The following is a 20672-nucleotide window of genomic DNA, read 5'->3' as shown; positions in this document are numbered from 1 at the left end:
AAGTGTGAACTATAACATATAAATACAAGTGTGTACTATAAAATATAAATATAAATGCAAACTATAACATAAAAATACAAGTGTAAACTATAAAATACAAATACAAATGCGAACTATAACACACAAATATAAGTGTGAACTATAAAATACAAATATAAATGCGAACTATCATTTGTATTTTTTAATTATTGAAAAAGAACGATTGATTTTCTTTCTATGAATACTTATTTGTATGTATTGATACGGGTTGTATTTATTGATACAAATAAATACAATTCAAATATTTATACAAATGCATATTGTATTTGTATTTGTAAAATCATTTGTTTCATTTGTTTATAATTGTATTTGTATCAAGTGATGTTTGTTTATTTATACATACGAATGATAATTTTGACATACAAATATAAAACAGTACATTTGTATCAAATGATACATTACATATTTATATACTTTAGAATCAAGAAAATACAATTGATGCATTTACTTATTTGTATACACATGCAAATGATAAATTGTACATAATCACGGCTAAATACAATATGCAATTAACTTACAAATACAATACAAAATAATTCTTTAAAAATAAAAAGGCATCGATGAAAATAGAATATATAAATACAAATATAATCCAAATATAATCTAAATATACAAACTCAATAAATCACAATACAAATATAATTCAATATAATATGCTGTCAATCATAAAATACAAATACAAAATAGTTCTTTAAAATACAAGTGTAAATTATATAAAATATAAATGATGGTGTAAATTAACAAATACAAATACAAGTGTGAACTATAAAATACAAGTACAAATGTGAACTACAAAATACAAATACAAGCGCGGACTTTAAAATATAAATACAAATACAGTTTTATCAAAGAACACAAAATATAAATGATGGTGTGACTACAAATACGATAAATAATTGTGGTATTTACGTTATTATCCATGACTTGTGTTCGAGTAGTCATATTTTTTCGAAAATATAAAAAATATAAAATAGAACAAAATGATAAAGAAAAAAAGCACAAAAAAGAATACAAAAAAATCAAAGAAGAAAAGGAAAGAAGAAGGAGAAATAGAAGTTAGAGATAGAAGAGAGAAAAAGAAAGAAAAAGAAAGAAAAAAAAATAGGAATAGATAGAAAAAACAAAAGAAGAAGAAAAAATGAGGAAAACATGAAAAGAAATATATAAAAAACTAGAAAAAAAAATGATAGTGTTTTTTGCGAGACTAAATATGTAATGTATTATATTTTTTTTATGAATACTGACTACTGAGTAAACGTGAATACAGTGGTTATGAATCGAATGCAACAACTATAAATGGTAAATATGTAAAGTATGACTATGAGAGGTGAGTTTTATGCCAAACTTTTGCTATTTTTGAAAGGGGAAAGGACATAAATGACACTTCAAATTAAACTATTTCCATGAAAATGACCATGGAATTTAAATTTTACTTTCTAGCCTTTTCAATTTATTGGCTTGTTCTATACCGTTTCTACATACCTTCTATACAGTTTCTATACATATCTTATACATATGAATATTCTATACAAAAATTATATAGTTTTGATACACAATTTATACAATAACTGTACATTTTTTTTTTACACGTTTTATACAACAATTATATAATTTTCATACACTTTCTATATATTTTTTATATATATTTTATACATATACATATTCGATAGAACTATACAATTTCTATACATATATCTTATATAGATATATATTCTATTTAACAATTATATCGTTTTTATATAATTTAATTAATATTTCTAAACAATAAAAAAAAGGAGAATATTTGATTAGTTAAAAAATTTATAGCAAAAAAATTAAAATATTTTTAAAAGGACCGAATTGCTCAAGTTGAATACTGTATTAGTATTGTATATAGACTGTATCAGTATTGTATATGAATTACGTAGGCCAAAATGCCCCAAATTAGGAAAAGGCTATAAAGCGAAAATAGTATATCCGACTAGCCACCTTTTGAAAAGTTTCAAACTCGGGCTATTCATTTTTAAAAGTGCTAGAGTGTCCTTTTCCCTGATAACTCGCCCTTTCATAAATGGAAATTTCAACACGAGGATGGCGGCTGGGTCATTTTACACACCAAAATATAGCAAAGCACTAGAGACATTGGTTAGAAAAAATGTTGAATGATCGATTCACCAGCAGAAAGATCAAGGGAATAAAATTCACCCATGAAAGTTCTCAATGAGGCCTATTTTGACATGAAACGTCAAGATTCATCAGCATCTTGTATTTTGAATTTAACGTATGACATATTGTACAAGTAGTTAAAGTTGGATATTGCGGGTTTGTTGTCATAAGAGGGGGCAATAGTTTACAAATCGGAAATATAGCAAATGATTCAATTATCCCTTTCAGTTAGGGAATGGTGATAAATCTAATGATCCAAGCGACCCAAATGGACTACTCTGGGAGAATAGTGCATCACAAGTGTGGAAGATAAGTTACTTAACAACACAAAATATCAAAGTATACCTGGCCTCAATGTTTCTTCAGAAATAAACAATAGAGAGAATTAAGTGCTACCATCGGTGGAACTACATGAGGAATATTTCAAGACTGCCAACTTAGCTGTAACTACAAGAAGAATATTTTAACTATGAACCAATGCCGCAACTAATAACTGAACACTCCTTTTAAAATGCACATCTAGACACCTTCAATTGGTTTAAGTTTGGCCCCCCAACACCCCAGCTTTAAAAATGTCAATCTAAAATGGAAATGTATCTAGATGTGTTTTTTCCAAGTTAAGGTGTTCGCGAGATGCACCTATGCCAAGTTGAAGTGTCTAGATAGATGGTCACAATGAAAATTGGGGCGTTCAACTACCAGTAGAGGTCAAGTTAAATTGTCTATATACCTATTATTCCAAATGGATATAAAATACACCGTCATTCTCCTCCTGTACAACCAACAACCTCATGGATTATATAGCCTCCACAAGAATCAATGAAGCCATTCTCACTATGAAAAGAACTTCCCCAGACAAATTAATAACATTATGGAATCTGCGCAATTTCAACCAAAATCTTATGCAGCGACTGTGGCTTGGAGAAGAATGGAGAATGGTCACTGCCTTTGATCTTGAAAACTCCTTCAGGAGGGTTTACCCTCACAAGCTTTTCTTGGACATCTGGTGAAAGAGCATGATCATCCAATGTCTGGATATAAAATCTACGACTAGTTCCATACTTTTCAGGTGTCAGTGATAGCTTGTCCATCATCGGACCAAGAGGAATAGGTCTCATTGAAACCATTGCTAAAGCAACATCCTGCAATCATTATATTGTGTGTTAATGACGTATTTTCACGGAACCATCGATTCACGTTCTCTAGCTTTTCAGAAAATGATCAGAAAACATCTAGGTAGGAATTAAAATACACACAAGGGCTCTTTGGCAGCGGATAACTCGGCCACCAAGGAGGATGTTAAGAAATCTCGTAATTCTTTTTGCCTCTATTGGGATTTGAACCAGAGACCTCTTGGTTTACCTCCCATTGACCACTAGGCCCCACCCCCTTGGGTGCTTCTTTGGCAATAATTTAACTTCTGAAATTGGCTATAATTTGATGTCGGAATCATTATATACACCAAACTCTGAAGGAAACAGGATCTGTCTGATCCATAGCATTCAACTTTTCCATGTTACCACAAGAAGCCGCTGATCAAACTCCATAATGTAAGCATGGTCTCCAAGTAAAATTAAGAAAATAAGTCCCTTTTCAGTTTTATGTATTTTACTTTGAGCTCTTTAAAGTGTTTTCGCTACTATAGTACAACAATGAAAATAGTCAAGATCCAAAGAAACCTTTCATGCTCCATCTTCTCCACACTTTGATCAGCTTAATTTGGATATGGTGGTCTTACCATTCCATCTTTTTTTTTTCAGTTGCTGTGTAAATAATCATTTCCAATTGCAAAATTGTCGAGTTGTTCTGTGAATTCAAAGCCGATACAGGCCCAACATTACTTTATACTGAAATCTGTATCATCATGAGAAGTTTTTTATCATACTGCCTCTCCCACTACCCCCACCCCCCCACACACAGAGAGAAAAAGAGAGAGGCTGCATTTCTTTTTGACCAAGCAGAAGCTGCATATTGATGCCTCTGTATTTTTCTGTAGTTATGGCTAAAGTAGTTTTAATTCAAACAGCATAGAATAATGCACTACAAAGCACATTTCCACACACTGGGGATGATTTAAGTTTAGCAATTAGCATAAAGGGCAGCCCGGTACACTAAGCTCCCACTATCCGCACAGTCCGGGGAAGGAACCGACCACAAGGATCTATTGTACACAGCCTCACCTTACATTTCTGCAAGGGGCTGTTTCCAAGGCTTGAACCCATGACCTCCTGATCACATGGCAGCAACTTTACCAGTTAGCAATTAGCATAGTAATGGATGAATCCTTGCAACTTGTATAAAGGAAGTACCTTTGTAGGAGACTGATTGAAATATAGCCCGTGCATTTGCTCCTTCTCGAACATGATGCCAGTAGCAGGTTTGTCTTTACCATTCCCATAAGTTAAGAACTTCGACTCCTGAGTGAAAAGCTCTGCAGACCCCAGCTGCAAAATTGCCAACCATGAAAATGTCAATGTGGAGAGAAGAGAGATAATAGTAACAGGGAAAGGGAGGACCCGGTTCATACCTACTCCGTAGCTCAGCAGCGGATTTCTTTTTGAGACCAAACAATTACTTGACGAGTTTAAATTGATAGGTAATAATGAATGACGCCTAATCCACCAGTAATTTTGCAATATAACATGTGCGACACCGTTAAAACATCAGGAATTATGAATGAAGAACATTATGGCATGGTTAATTTAAGTTAGATTAGTCTGTTCAAAACTCATACAATTCCTACATCAAACTGCAATGAGGTCCATCACTCATTCCCATCCTCAGTAGATTACAATGCAATAAGATTTCAAATTAAATGCAAGCATATTAATCAGACAGTCAATAGAATGCTAATTTGAGATGCTCACTGAACTGATGAGGTGGCAATCACTATCAGGCATCACCCCTTATCGTTCTTTCCTTTTTATTACCTTTTGAGTTCCATTCTATGTATAAGCCCCTACTTTTGTTTATTAATGTTATATAAATTGGATTAAATATTCTGAAACTAGCAAAGTCAATCACTGTCCGGAATTAATATTCAATTACTTTCTATGCAGTTTGGTGCTACTTTAATCATGTTTCAGAACTATAAAAGATTCAAATGACAGTTTTTTGACCTTCCATATCTAGATCATGTGCCTCACACATTCGTATATTTTTTCTCTAGAAAATTCATAACTCTTTTTTGATGGGTCATGGGTCGAAAACTCATAACTTCAACCACTCCGTGTAATAAAACAAGAATATCATAAAGATAACATCACAACCAAAACAGTGCTTTCTGAAAGCATGACCATAAATAATGTTCGTGAAATACTGGGAGCAACTCTGCTGCTACACCAAGTACTTTTAAAACATGCAGTTTAAAAAGTACAACAAATAAAAAATTCAACAGGCTTCCCAATTGAGGTCAGAATGGATGGTTGGTAACCTTTCTTGGTAATTATTATGCAATGCAATGAGAATAGGTGATGCGTACCTCTTCAGCAAACACATCAAAAGGCCTCTGGCCATCCGATATCATCGTGGCACAAAGAAATACTGCTTTTGCAACTTTAGCTGGGAAATGCTCTAAGGCATAGGAAACACAAGCACCTCCAGCACTGTGACCGACCAAAATTACCTAAAGAGAAATATGCATAATGTTTCCAGAATATAGGTGAAATCATCTTTGCTTAAATTCATAGAAGAGAAAGGACTTGAAACTTAAACCAAATATATCTTACCTTTTCATCCTCTGGCAAGTTCTCCAGATAATCAATTAATGGTTTTGAGTAGTCCACTAGAGTTGTAACATTATTTGTATTTGTCAGATCAATACCAGATCCAGTGAGATCTAAGGCTGTGGGGATCAATCCTGTTTCCTCCAACAGAGCAATTGTTTTGTACCAACACCAAGCTCCAAATCCTTCTCCATGTATCAAAACAATCTTCTTTGTTTTGATGTTCTCCAAAAATTCTGGTAACTATACAGCATAAAATTTGTAAGGTAAAATTGTGGTGCCACATGAAAATTTTCCAGAGTTAGCCAAAAATATATTAATGGTTATTAGATTCTTGAGTCTCCTTTTCTTTTTTAAGTGGCATGTTACCAGCAAGATTATATTTTCTACGCCTTCTTTTCAAAATATTCCCACTATTAGGCAATAAACGGTCACTTAGATGGATCTGAACTTTATCAATCACTCAGTTATTTAGCTTGAGCCAAAAATTTAAACATAATGGTTTTCTATCGGTGTTATCTCTCAACAGCTACAGCATGAGAAATAAAAGCTGGTAAGGAGTCCAAAATCATACTTCCTACCAATGTGATTGTAGCCACAAGATATCGCCAAACAAAGAGGAAGGCCTTAAGAAGAAGAACAACAAAATACCCAGTATAACCCTAAAAAGTGGGGTCGGGAGAGGGTAGAGTGTACATAGACCTTAATCTAGCTCAGAGGCGGCGAGATCTGGTAGACCCTCAGTTCACAAGAGAAAAATAGTCCAAAGCAGTCCAGAAAAAAAACGTAATAGAAGAACGAGCATAGCAGATAGTAACAAAAACAACATACAGTAACAGCACAGTACAACAACAGCAGACCCAGTATATTCTCACAAAGTGAGGTCATGATACAGTAACAGCACAGTAACTACAACAAAAGAAGGGATTCAAAAATCACTTTCGCAAAAAAATATCAAGCAATAACCAAAAACAAGAAGAAAATCACAAAGGAGAAGGGTGAATCGTTTTGTTGTTCTTTTCCGTCCATCCATGCGAATTTCTCAATACACATTCCGGAAAGCAAGACTTGTGTAAAGTCCAGAATCAACAGTCTAATAATGAATCTTAGCTGAATGAACTATTTTAGGATAAAAGGCCAAACGAGGAAGGGGATCAAAACTTTTCACTTTTTTGCAACAAAAGCTCCTTTAACTTATTCCCTTTTCAGGACCACTTCAGCAATATCACTAATCTTAAAGAAAGCTACCAAAATAAAGAAATAGTAGAAAGGTGTTACTTTTTTGCCTTGTACGGCTCTACATCATCAATTACTCATAGATAAATAATCCAAAAGAAACAGAAAAAGGAAGAAACTTTCCACTCAAGACCCAATATAGAAGCCAATCTCTAGTGTGTATAATATATCTAAGTATAAAAATAAAGGAAAAGGGACTCCAAAAGGGAAGCCAGTACACCAAAGCTCTCGCTACAACTCAATAACAGGTTGACTTTCAAGACTCAATAAGTATAACTTAGGGGTTCTAGAGCTACTTAAACAGAACAAGTCTTGAAAATGAAGTGTAATGATTGCAATATATACACGGTAGTTACTACCTGTTTGGAATTGGGTAGCTGTTGGGGCAAATCACTGCGACGACGAGAGCTAGTAGATCCAATACGCTTAGAAATTGACCCATCAAATCTTTGAGACAGCGACTGTTGATGTTGCTGAATTGCCAGAGACAAAGCTTGTCTGTGAAGCAACTCCTCTTCCAATAATGACCTCCTCTTTGATCTTTCCATCCTCGCACTCCTTGACCCAATTCCATTTTTCCTACTTTCTCTTATATCCTTCTTATTCATGCAAATAAATCTATTACCCATTTCCCAAAATTCAATTTTAACAAACCCAGAAACTAAAATTCAATCTTTAACAAAACCCAGAAATTAAAACTCAATTTTGAACAAAATCCAGAACTTAAAATTCAATTTTGAACAAAACCCAGAAATTAAAACTCAATTTTGAACAAAAGCCAGAACTTAAAATTCAATTTTGAACAAAATCCAGAACTTAAAATCCACTTTTGAAAACCTAGAAATTAACACTCAATTTTGAACAAAACCCAGAGTTTATTCAATAAATTGAACAAGACCCGGAAAATATTTTGCTGAAAAAAAAAACTGCAAAATGGATAAAAATGGAGTTGCAAGTATGATTTATTTTAGAGGTGACAGTAGGCGGAAGTGGAAGGGAGGTGGGGTTATTAATTCCTTTGATCGGTGAGAAAATATGGGAAAACAGCTAAGTATACAAGGAATTCAATGCCTAGTTTTTTTTTTTCTTTTTTTCTTGGTCAATGTACTACTTCAGTGACTCTCTTTCTTATTTTGGTTTTTTGTCCCTATAATATTCATATTGAGATCAATTCCTCGCATTGTCCAATATTTCAGAAAAGTTACTTTTATTTTTTTATGATTAAAGAAAAATTGCTAAATTATTACTTTATTTTTAATATTATTATTCTAATGTATTAAATTACTAAACACATTTAATTTTCTTAGATAACATTTTAAGTTTAATTTTAATGACATATTCATTAAATTATAGAGTACCACATAATACATAATAAGCCTGGTTATTTCATAGTAATCGAGTATGAGATGTGAAATATTCAGTATAGGTATGAAGTTTTATATTGATGGATATGAGAAAAGTTAGTACGAAAAGTACTAAATTAGAAGAGGTAGATTTACCTCAAAGTATGGATTTACTAAATAAATGGACTATTCTAAAAAATGACATAAAAACTATTTATGAATGACTTTTTTGATAAAATTATGCATAAACAGATAATAAAAATCACTGAGCAATATATTGCTTTGAATGTTGATGAGCAAACTATAACTTTATTAAATAAAATAGATATCGATATGTTTAAACGTCATTATAATTTTATGCATATTGATTTAGTGCAAATTATTTTTAAACCTTTAACTTTGAGAGATCTTCCAGAGACATTTCTAGCTGCACTGCGCGATGCAAGAAATTTAAATTTCAGATAATCTTTGATACCATATTAGCAAGGATCTGAAGTGGCAGCGGCTTTAGCTGAATAGCAGACTAACTTATAAGTATCGGATTAAGTCTTAGTCGGAATACCAAATCAAAACACCAACCGAAATATAAAAGAATTTCAAGTAGCTTGAAGACTGTATGAAAGATATAATCTTTTACCCAAACAAGGGGCCTGTTAGTTGTTTAATATATTTATGTTGAACCCATGTGTCTAGAAGTTCTTACTGTGCAAAAGGTCGCCCTTTTTCTTCAATGTTATCGGGTTAAAGAGGCACAACTTACTAGACGTAGTCACAAAGACAAAGCCAACATAAATCATATTAAATTTTGACTGTACCACCATTTTGGAACCAAGTCAAGAAATTATAAAAAAATTCTTTCATATTTTGATAAAGTCTGAATTTTTCATAATTATCTAGTGAGAGAAGTTAGATTTTCAACATAGGTATGAGAAGCTTTTTAGCCAGACATAGTCACGGCTGGAAGGGAAGAAGAAGTATTAAAAGTGCTTCAGAAGAAAAAGAAATAAATACCTTACAATTGGCCGAGTGCAAGGCCGGAATAGTAAATGTCGGCTAGCTGCCTTCTTTTATTAAAGACTTGAAATATTATACAAGAGGGGAAGAGAGCAGGGAGAGCAGACTTAGAGAGAAAAATGAAAGAAATTTTTTTTTCTAACTTATGCCTCTTTAACAAATGAAGCGTCTATATATATTAAAAAAAAAATCTGCGCACAGTAGCGCATAATGTTTTTACTATTACAAAGGGCCCTACATCTTGGTCCCATACATATAAAACATAGTAAAGGCATCTAATGACTTAGAAGACAGGTCCTTTTTATCACACCTTGTCTTTTCTTTTTAACTGGTGGAGTAATTCCAAAGTTTTTTCAATTTCTTTGTCATTGAGAATATTTTCTGATGGAAATGGCTGAGATTCTTGGATATCTTCAGTTTCTTCACTTGTAAGACTTTCCATAGAAGTATCCGAACATTGTTCCACAGTTTTTATCAAATTTTTTCAGACTTCTTCTAAATATTTCTCAATTAATTCTAATTTGTCTCTTTCATGTATAGAGATTCTTCTAGAGATATAACTTAGACTTTTATCGTCCACACTTTATTTTGTGGAGCAGCAGAATATTCAATGATTTTTTTATTAATATATTCGAGCAAATCTCGTCCATGCGGGATTTTAGTGAGGGGATCCTTTCTGATTAGTTTTCTCCAAAATTGGTATAGAATACCCTATAGAGTCCGGATATTTGTTCTGCCGTGTAACAAAATTCAACACTCCATTTATGTATCCATGAAATGGAGAATTCTATAAAGAAATACATTTGATCGATTTTATCCAAGTTACAGACGTGGTCCGAGTGATATAAATCTGTTAAGAATGGTGATACTTTAGCCTATTCTTTGTAATGATGCAGATATTCTGCCGGCAGTATTTTAACGGTAGGGCCATGATACGACCACCATTGAATAAACCAATTGGGAATTGGGTCTTCAAAGACTTTAGAACAAATCTTTAGAAACCAAGTATGTTTATGTTTAATGTTGTTATAATATAATGTCTGAGTAAAGGCTTTTATATTGTAATACCCGTGCTTTTTCTTAGCTCAAAAATCATCTCAAGGATGTTAGAACTTACTTTGAAATAATAATTCATTCTTATACACGTGGTATTTCCATAATTTTCACTTCCTATCATGTGGAAAATTGAATAAGTTTTCCATTGATATATAAGTCGTCCAAATTCTACACCCGGGCGAAGAGTTAGAGCCTTTTTAGTGAGACAGTGTTTGACCTGAGCCTTCAGCGTGTCACGAAGATAGCTCAAATGGTAACTGTCAAATTCCAGTGTTACTCCGCGATACTGGGGCATTGCGTCAAACTTCCAAGTCGTAGATAAGGTGGCAATGTGATAGCTCCGCGTCGCACCACCGTGCAGTTTTTAAATTATCAATTTCCAGTGACACGGTGCGATAATGCCGGTCGCGCCAAGGGCCCAATTTGGAAAATTTTACTGAAAATTAAATTACGTTTTCAAGGTTAAAAGGGTCAATTTCCCCCCCTATATAAGCTTCCAAATACGGAATTTAGCTCTTATTCATCCAAAATATTGATGTTTTTCTCAAATACTCTCAAGAACTCAAGCTAGGGTTTTCATAGAAGGTCTAATTTCAAGAAGGTTTCACCATCAATCTTCATAAAATCATGATCTAAGCTATGCATAGTGTTCATTCATGGACTCCTTTCGTCCATGAAGTCCAAGAATTCCTTTTCTAAACTCAAGTTATGGATTTTCTATATATTTTCATGTTTTGGCTGCTCATGTTCATATTTGATAGAAGTGAAATTGGATTCTACTCCATGATTGTTGATAGTTTCTATGTGGGTTTAATTACTATAGCCATAGATTCATGCAACCTTAAGATTTAAAACCTCGAATAATGATGTTTACATGTATCATGCTTGTCATATATTTGATTAAATGCCTAGATGAAGGAATATTGTCTAATTAGCATGATATCATGAAATCTCCATGTATGCACAAGATCATGCCTATTACATGTTTGATGAAATGCTCCTATGAAGGTAGTATGTATTATGATGATAGTCAAGTCTTCAAGTAAATCATGTTATGTCAGTTTCCTTCTATCGAGTCCTGGTGGTACTTGTACCCGAAATATTAGTTGTGTGCCTAGATTCATGTCATGTTTTCACGATACTTTTAGTCAAGCTATGAACTCTTAGACTTCAGATAGTCTTATAACTCAGGAAAAAATCTCCATGATCTCATTACTTAATCAGTGGTCAGATATCAGTAGTATTTCCGTCAGCCAGGAAAATTTAGTAACTCAGTCCATGCTCAGTTCAGTTCGGTAAATCATGTTCAGTGTCCATTCAGACAGGAGTAGGAATTAGCACTAAGTGAACCCAAAGATGAGGACTCACCTGTTATACGAGGGTGTGATTCTTAGAAGCAATTCTTGCGTTCCAGAACTATGTAGCCAGCATACGTTGAGACATCGTAGCCTATTATATAAGGGTAGATGAGGTGGCTTAACCTGTTATTTGAGGGTTCCCACCGTTATCTTTAGAGTTACCTGTTATATGAGGGTTACTCACATGTTGTCCTTACCAGTGACGCGGTATTGACACCCTTCCAATCAAGGCATAGATTGGACCCGAGCTTAGCTATTATAACATATTTAGGGCATATTGGTTAGATACTAATTCCCACAGTTTCATGTTATAAAATCAGGACTGTCAGATACAGTTAATCAATCTCAGTAATAGAACTCAGATAGTTCTTCAGATTTCAGGACTGTCAGATACAGTCAACTCAGATACAGTACGGAACTCAGATAAGTCTATCAGATTCAGGACTGCCAGCTATAGTCACCCATGTTATCATTTATACTCAGATACAGTCATTCATGTTATCATTCATGTCATGTTATTAGTATTCAGATTCAGTAATCACGATATCATATTGTCAGTTACAGTTAGGTAATTATGTATGCATTCTCACGTTCATGTTAGACAATCAGTTAGCATTAGCATGCATGTGAACCCTTACATTTAGCCTACCTCACATGTATACTCAATACATATGTATTGACGCATTCGCGCTATGGTGCTTTCTTTTTATGTTACACCGTAGGTTCAGAGACACGAGTTCCAGATCAGTAGTAGATTCCAGATTCAGCAGTTAAAGTAGAACTGAGTCCTCATCCTTTGAGGACATAATGATTTTCTAGTATCTCATTGATTAGCTTATTAGTTGGAGTTATTTGGTGACATATCCCATCAACTCCTTATTTAGATTTTTCAAATAGTAGAGGCTTTCAGACTAGATGCAGATTAGATACAGACTATCATGTTTTAGACTTCAATTTTGTTTTGGGTATTCTATTACCCCATACAGATGTTACGTTATTCAGTTATGTTCATGATCGAACCTTATGGACTTTCAGTGCATGTTTTCGCATTATTATGTTATCTTATACAGTATACAGGTACAGATATCAGTTATGGTTTAATTGTGGTCCTTCAGGGTTATGAGCAACGTGTAGCATTCTGGTTCAGCACTTCGGGTCGTTACATATATAGTCCCAATAAGTGAAGGCAATTCTTGATCCTTTCATTGTCATGGCTTTTTCTATCATGGAGGTGGTTCCCTAGTCTTCTATCGAGATGAGTTTTTTAATAACCATTTTGGAATATCCATGAACATCTGGAGTTGTTTCACCCATTTGGTGGTATTGTATTTCAATACTCCCAGTAGACACTAGTATTGATTCATAAAACGCTCGTCTTATAAGATTCTTCTGCAAAATAGAGGTTACTTAACAAGTATTTTTTGAAGAGTTTCTATGGATCATTTTGTTTACATATCTGAGATTTTTCTATGAGAACTATCAATTCTCGATTTTTAAGTTTTTCATAATTTTGCCTATCGGCAGAGTTTTCTTTGGCAACTGAAGCAAACGAATCGGTTTGCTTAGCAGACATATAAGATTGCAGTTACTCATATAAGGGATGATCCTCAGGAATATCTTCTAGATGGATCGAAGTGCTCATATACAGAGTTTTTGACGATTCTGAGATCTGCGAAATTCATGCATTAATTTAACTCATATTTCCCCTTTGCAAAACTGGGAAATTGGATGATGAAGAAGCATAGGATGATGAAGGAGAATTTCTTCCCCTAGAGGAGGAGTATCTCCCTCCTTGGCTTCTTCCGCCTTTTCCTTGACCACTGGCTATCTGCTAAGGTGGATCTGTACTCATATTGCACTAAAAATTAGTATTGATCAAATGATGAATCAATATCATCCATATTAATTTCATCTCTTATGTCTTCAAAATTTAGAAGGAATAAATCTTCTTTTATCATATCATGAATGATTTTTTCTAGTATAATAAAATTAATATCTTTATTTAGAGGAATACACTTAATTATAGTAATTATTATTTTTTTTTCAGAAAGAAAGTAAGTATAAAAATTCATTTAACTCTTTAAATATTTCTTAGACAAAAAGTCAGGTAAAGAATTTTCACTACCTTTCTTGTATTGTATTTCAAAATCAAAAGGGGCTAATTAAGCTTTCCACCTTGCAAAAATTAACTATGAAGCATCATGTTTAAAATCTTTGTCAAACATATATTGACTGATTGGGCGTCAGTTCTCACTATAAATTTTTGATTATATAAATCATCTTGGAATTTTAAAACACATTTAACAATAGTTAACATTTCATGGGCCATAGTGGCATATTTTTTCTGACTTTCAGACCATTTTCCAGAATGAAAACTAATGAGACGTTCAGTATTATTATGGGGATTTACTTGTTTAAGTATTCCTCCACAACCAATATTAGAGGCATCAGCCTTGACTATTTTTAACCAAGCAGGATTAGCTAAGGTTAAACAAGGTAAAGTCTTGACACATTTTTTAATCATTTTGACTAGATTAGTGTGAGAAGTCGTCTAAGGTTCTTTATGATTCTTTTTTAGTCTATCATACAAAGGAGCTAAATCACGAGACAAGTTTTGATAGAAAGGAGAAATATAATTAAGACTTCCTAAGAATCTTTGTATTGAGTTTTGTCAGTAATAATATCAGAGAATTTTTCTGCAAAGTCCATAACCCTTTGGATTGGCTCGATTTCTCCTTGACAAATATTATGTCCTAGAAATCGAACACTGGTTTGGAATAAACACATTTCGGTTTAGAAATGACCAAGCCATTTTGCATTACAATTTGTGTAAAAATATTCAGGTGTTTGAAATATAATTCTATCGTTTTAGAAAACACAAGGATATCATCAATATACACTATTATAAAATCCATGTATGGATTAAATATATCATTCATGATTTTTTGAAATTCAGAGAGAGCATTTTTCAGACCAAAAGGCATAACATTCCACTCATATTGACCAAAAGGCACATTAAAAGCAGTTCTATAAGTGTGTTCTTTAAAAATTTAATTTGCCAGTAACTAGATTTTAAATCGAATTTTAAAAATATATTGGCATCATATAATCTAGATAATAAATCCTTTTTATTGGGAATTGGATACCTAATCCATTTTAAAACTTTATTAAGAGGTTTATAATTAATAACAAGTCTGGGCATACCTCGTTCTTTCTCTGCAGCATTATTAACATATAATGTAGTGCAAGACCAAGGGAATTTTGAAGGTTTTATGAGACCTTTTGTAAGAGATTGTTAGTCTCCTTTTTACAGAATTCTACTAACTTTGTGTTCATTTAGCTGGGTCTGAATTTTGTTGGAATACTATCTTCTCTGAAATCATCTTCATAAGGAAGAGTAACAACATATTCTTTACGATTCCAGAAAGCATTTGAGTGGTCAGCACAAATATCCACAATTAATTTGTCAGATGTCTATTTTATTTTTCTCAAATTTTTACAGAATTCATTGTATTATGAACACTCATACTCATCATTTCAAGTTGTAAGAAATTCACATATTTTTGCATCATATCAATCTAAGCATTTATGTCTCTTGTTACTGGGTCTGTAACAAAAGGATAAGAAATTTCTTGGTTTTTATAGGTAGCTTTGAAGCCCTTCGCATCAATATGCATTAAGAATAAATTGCATTTATAAACGGTGTTCCTAAATTAATAAGAGGGTATAATTGATTTTTCACTAAGAAAAAGAAATGCAAAATGCAAATCTTATTTCTACAGATACGTGCATGAGGTAGATTATAATTAATATTAAGAGAATGACCAGATGCAGATTTGACTATATGCGTTGTTTTTTGAAAATATCTGGTTGGAATTAATCCTTTTGGAATGCAACTAACATCAGCACCATTATCAATCATAACCATATTAGTTACAGAAAATTTGTTATTAATCAAGATAGTACAGTTTATAAATCATTTATGGGCAATAACAATTTGCATCATACCTAAAAAGAAATCATTTTTACATCAATATCACAAATAATTTGATTGTTAGAATTTTCAGCAATTTTTTCTTTTCCTTTGGAACTGGAAATAATATCAATTTGAGAAATATTTTCAATATTTGAAATTCTATGATCAGAAATCATTTGATTTTGTTTCAAAGAAGTAATTTCTTTTTTCAAATTTTCAACTTCTATTTTCAAATCATCAAGAGACGTATATTTACCAGGTGTTTGACTGATGGCAAAACGTCTATTAACTTCAGTTAAAGAATTGGGCATAATATTGATAACAGATTCAATATTTTTCTTAACATATTTGCTTTCAGCAGGCTTTGAAGTGCTAGGTTGTGAAGGAGCAAGATCAATAATTTTTTGACGAAACTTTTCATCAATCACTTCTTTTAATAATTCTAAAGCACTATCAGTAGTAATTGTTTGAATATTTAAATCTAAATCTTCAAACAGGGATTGCAATTTATAAAAAGCATCATCACAATCACAAACATTATTATTACAATCAGTGCAAACATTATCATTAGCTTTTTCATGATTCTCATTGTCAGTTGAATCAGGTAATTCAACATCATTTTCAGATTCAGATTCATATTCATAATCAAATTCAGAACCTGAAGTATATAACAAGCCATAGACCTTATCATGAATCTCATCAAAAAGTCCTAAGGACTTGAGTTTTTAAAGTTTACAATTTGGAGCAATATGACCAAATTGACCACAATTATAACACTTAACTTATGATAAGTATCTCTTAGACCTATTTTTCATAAATCTAGTAGACTTATGATGAGTTTTTCTAACTTCAAGCTCTTCTTTGGATCTATGTTTAGATTTTTTTTTTCTATAGGGTTTATCTGGGTCATTGGGTTTAATATGTCTATGACCCCTTTTTCTAGAGGCAGAAATAGGATTTTTCATACCAAATTGTCCACAGAAATCACCTAATTGGAATCTTTCTTTAAGCCTATCAAGCTTAATTTGTCTAGACAATTTTAACTCATTACAAATTTCTAGACCTTCTTCGGTACAAACTGTTATAAGCTGACCATAAGTGAAATCCATCCGAGGAATGGTACCATATTGACCCTTGATTGATTTTTTAACCCTTTTTGCAAAAAGAGGTGAAATACCATCTATGAATCTAGCCTTCCAATGTTCAAATATCGATGCGAATAGATCCATAACTCTACTAATGAAAGTATCCTTATACCATCTGAATTCTCCTAAATGTTTACACCTAAGACCATTTAAGAGGGTACGAGTATTTTCATGTTGGTTGGTAAATCTACCTCCAAATTATTGAATAATAGTTAGCATAAGGGTATATACAACATCTTCTCTACCTTTTGGTAATTCTCTACCTAGGTTATCAATACCCGGCAATATATTTTTGGCTTCAAAAATTTTATTTCTTTCTTCGTTAGAAAGAAAATTGTCCCACCGGCCACGAAGTTGGCCAGTAAAACCTGTAACAATTATTTTACATATTGTAGCATCTGTTCGAACTGGGTTACTCTCAGTATCTTTAGATCTAGAGACTTTTGCAATAGTAGAATACATTAGCATGCAATGGACTAATATAGATAATTGTCTTTTAGATAATCCATCTAAGTTCCATTCATATATATGATCTCCACTATACGACGTGTTTGTCAATGACCACTCTCTTTCCTCTATCAGAACATCTTGAAGAGTTGGTCATGGATAATAGGCAGTTTGCATACGGGGAATATCATCATATTTTTTCCCTGATAGCTTTCTTACCAATTCTCTGAGTTTATTTAACTCTATATTCCAGCATATTTGTTGTTAAAAGTTTTTGTTTTTTTTTTCTTCTCTTTTTGGAAGTTGCTTTTTTGTCTAGTAGCAAAAAAGAGCTTTATCATAAAATATAAAGGGAAAAAACAAAAATATCCTTTTTCAAAAATAATTGTCAAAAAATACTTCAAGAGAAAATTATTTGATTTAGCTTTTAAAAATAATTTTTGCTACTTTATATAATTATTTTTTTTAAAAAAGCTTGATCAAATACTTTTTTTAAATAACACTTTTTAAATAAATAAATATTCTTAGCTTCTTAAAAATTGACTAAACATGTTATTAGTCGAACATTATACAATATTTTTTTTTTTAAAAAGGAAGAAGAATATAGAATGAGGTGGTAAATGATGGAGGGGATACATATTGGTATAGCTTTAAAAGAATTTATGCACTTGAAGAAGAGATTTTAGTGTTGATCCAAATTTTAAGGGAGAATATATTGCTTATACATAAACGAGAATCCGAAGGATTCGTCGCCCTCACAGGGCCGAAAGAGAGAATTTCAATTGTTTTAATGACATGACAACTATACGTAGCTGTCAGTTCGTAGTGTAGTTCAGTTTTGCCCCCTTTTTATTTTTCTTTAAGTCCATTCTAGGTGGGTTATATAATGGATGTTGTTTCTCGGGGCATTTTGTTAAAAGTGACAAAAAAGTTTCAAAATGAGGTGTAGGTGACTTAAGTCTTAATAATTGAGTGTACGTGACAATTACTTTATTATGAATTTAGAAAGTTAGGGAAGTTTGAGAATAGCCCATGATAAGTCGTCAATTTGACAACTTGCTAGAACCTTTTAGGCCTAAATTATCATGATTTTCCATTGATTTGATAGTAATATCTTACTTAATGCTCATTTGTGTAGGTAAAGGTTAAAAAGGAAAGATGAGCAAGTCATTCAAGTCAACAAGAGGGCAAATATGAAGAAAAAGAGCCATCCGCTTTGCATAGGCCAAATATGAAGAAAAAGAGACATCCACTTTGCATCTGCCTTTGCATCTGCTTTGGAGCTGTTTTCCATCTGCTCTCTACCTATTCTCCATCCGCTTTGGATCTGCTCAAGCAAATCAAGAGCTTTTGTAATTTTGTCAAATGTGCAAGTGGGGCTTAAAGAAGAGTTTCTAGCACATTTTTCAAGACTAAGCTTTCATTTTTCATCTTAGCATCTCTCTTTTCATCTTAGCTTCTATCTTTTCATCCTAGAAGAATATTGTACTAGTCTTGAGTGAAAAATATATGTGAGTGATTTCCAAAGAATAATTAGTGATTTTCTATTGAAGATTTATTGAAACTCTACGTTTGAAACTACACTCTCTTTATTTGTCATGGATGAAGTCAATGATAACTTTGGTATATTTTTACCCTTTTTATCTACGAGTAGCTATTCTAAATCTTGGGGTTATGCTTGCTTAGGTTGTGGTAGTGCATGGGTGTTGGCTAATTGTTCTCCTAATTAGTTATTTATGATGAGTATTGCATTTATTCCATGATTTAACTAAGAGTTGGGGGTTGCAAACCCCAACCACCCTTGAATCCATGGCATTTTTGAAAGAGGGGACATGGGTAAGGAATAAATGCAACCAATAACTTGATTCATTTCATTTAATGACATCTCTTAGACATAAGGATGTCAATTGAGGCAATAGATGTGAAAAATTATCACACTAGTGACATATCCAAAAGAACCCTTTTGTGAAATTCGATATTATAATTGAAAGATTTACATCAATACATTGACATCTAGCCTACCCATGACTTTTAGCTAAAATTTGGATAAATAGTCAAGCACCCATGCATGAACCCACCCCTAGAATTGCATAACCTCAAAATTTATTCTCAATTGAACTCACTCTTAGCCTTTTTCAACATCAAAATAGTACCATAAAATTGAAGTAATTGTGACTATAATCACATTCAAACTAATTCCCCCATTTTATATTTATGTTTGTTTTATTCACATTATGGGTCATCTTTTAGTAGACTATCAACACTCTTGAGTTTTAAATTTCATGCTTTCACTCCTTGTGGATTCGACCCCAACCTAAGTTGGGATATTGTATTGAAAATGATCGCTTACACCCATTCAAGAGTGTAATTTGAGCGTTATCGAAAATGGAGCCATTGCCGGGGAGTGAAACATAGTTTTCACTCTTAAAGTGTTTTTAGTTACTCTGGGTTAGCTGTAGTGTTTTATTTTACATTGTTAGGTATTTTTGTTCTTTCTCAGGTGCATATAATAGTATACACGATACTATTAGCCAACACAGTAGTAATGCTAGGACGATTGTTGGGTATCTTAAGGACGAGGATTACCTCGGTGATGCGGGCCAAGCTTGTGCTATTCGTATTCCACAGGCAAAAGGAAATTTAGCATTTCACGATACTATTAGCCAACACCTTAATAGCATGATGATTCATTTGCTTCAAATAAAAGGGTTATTTGGAGGCCAAGCACATGAGGATGCTAATCTACACTTGATGAATTTTATTGAGGTGTGTTCTCTATTTGACATGCCCCACATATCAAGAGTCAATCCGGTTACATCTTTTCCCATACTCTTTAACGGGAGAAATGGTATTATAGTTGCGGTCTTTGCCCGCGGGGTCTATCACTTCATGGGTTGGGATCACGGTGGCATTCTTGGAAAGATACTTTCCTCCTTCTTGAATGTTGCAACTAAGGGATGAAATTACCAAATTTTGCTAACTTAATAGCGAATCATTATATGAGGCTTGGCAACAATTCAACAATAAGTTAATACAATGCCCAAATCATGAGGTTTCGAATAAAATGCTCCTTCAAATTTTTTATAGGGCATTGGATCAATTAAACAAGACGGTAGTCGATAATGCGGTTGGGGTTTATCTTGTCAAACTATTATATGGTGTTGCATCAACGTTATTAGATTAAGTGA

At 32.9% G+C, this 20672-nt stretch overlaps 1 protein-coding gene across 2 annotated transcripts; it reads right to left on the bottom strand.

Annotated features, from left to right (window-relative positions):
- Nucleotides 1-2892: 2892 nt before the first annotated feature.
- On the bottom strand, nt 2893-8280 carry LOC107879926 (putative methylesterase 12, chloroplastic). Of its 2 annotated transcripts, none has more exons than XM_016726855.2 (5): nt 7505-8280; nt 5913-6152; nt 5666-5809; nt 4494-4628; nt 2893-3326 (listed from the first exon to the last, which is right to left on the bottom strand). In XM_016726855.2, the coding sequence occupies exons 1-5, from the start codon at nt 7772-7774 to the stop codon at nt 3054-3056; spliced, it is 1062 nt and encodes a 353-aa protein (XP_016582341.1). In that variant the 5' UTR covers nt 7775-8280; the 3' UTR covers nt 2893-3053. The 2 variants fall into 2 exon arrangements, with proteins under 2 accessions (XP_016582341.1, XP_016582347.1); XM_016726861.2 differs by lacking the exon at nt 7505-8280 and adding an exon at nt 6897-7470.
- Between the last annotated feature and the right edge of the window lie 12392 nt (nt 8281-20672).

The sequence above is a fragment of the Capsicum annuum genome, chromosome 1 (assembly GCF_002878395.1).
Source record: "Capsicum annuum cultivar UCD-10X-F1 chromosome 1, UCD10Xv1.1, whole genome shotgun sequence".
Classification (NCBI taxonomy): Eukaryota; Viridiplantae; Streptophyta; class Magnoliopsida; order Solanales; family Solanaceae; genus Capsicum; species Capsicum annuum.
This window is presented reverse-complemented; position numbering and strand designations above follow the sequence as displayed.

What these genes read in the sequence shown, in the direction of transcription:
- LOC107879926 (XM_016726855.2), bottom strand. Translation starts at nt 7,774, where the DNA reads ATGGGTAATAGATTTATTTGCATGAATAAGAAGGATATAAGAGAAAGT. An exon ending in AGCTACCCAATTCCAAACAG is followed by an intron (nt 6,153 to 7,504) that starts GTAGTAACTACC and finishes TATGCTGTATAG; the next exon opens with TTACCAGAATTTTTGGAGAA. An exon ending in ACTTGCCAGAGGATGAAAAG is followed by an intron (nt 5,810 to 5,912) that starts GTAAGATATATT and finishes ATTTCTCTTTAG; the next exon opens with GTAATTTTGGTCGGTCACAG.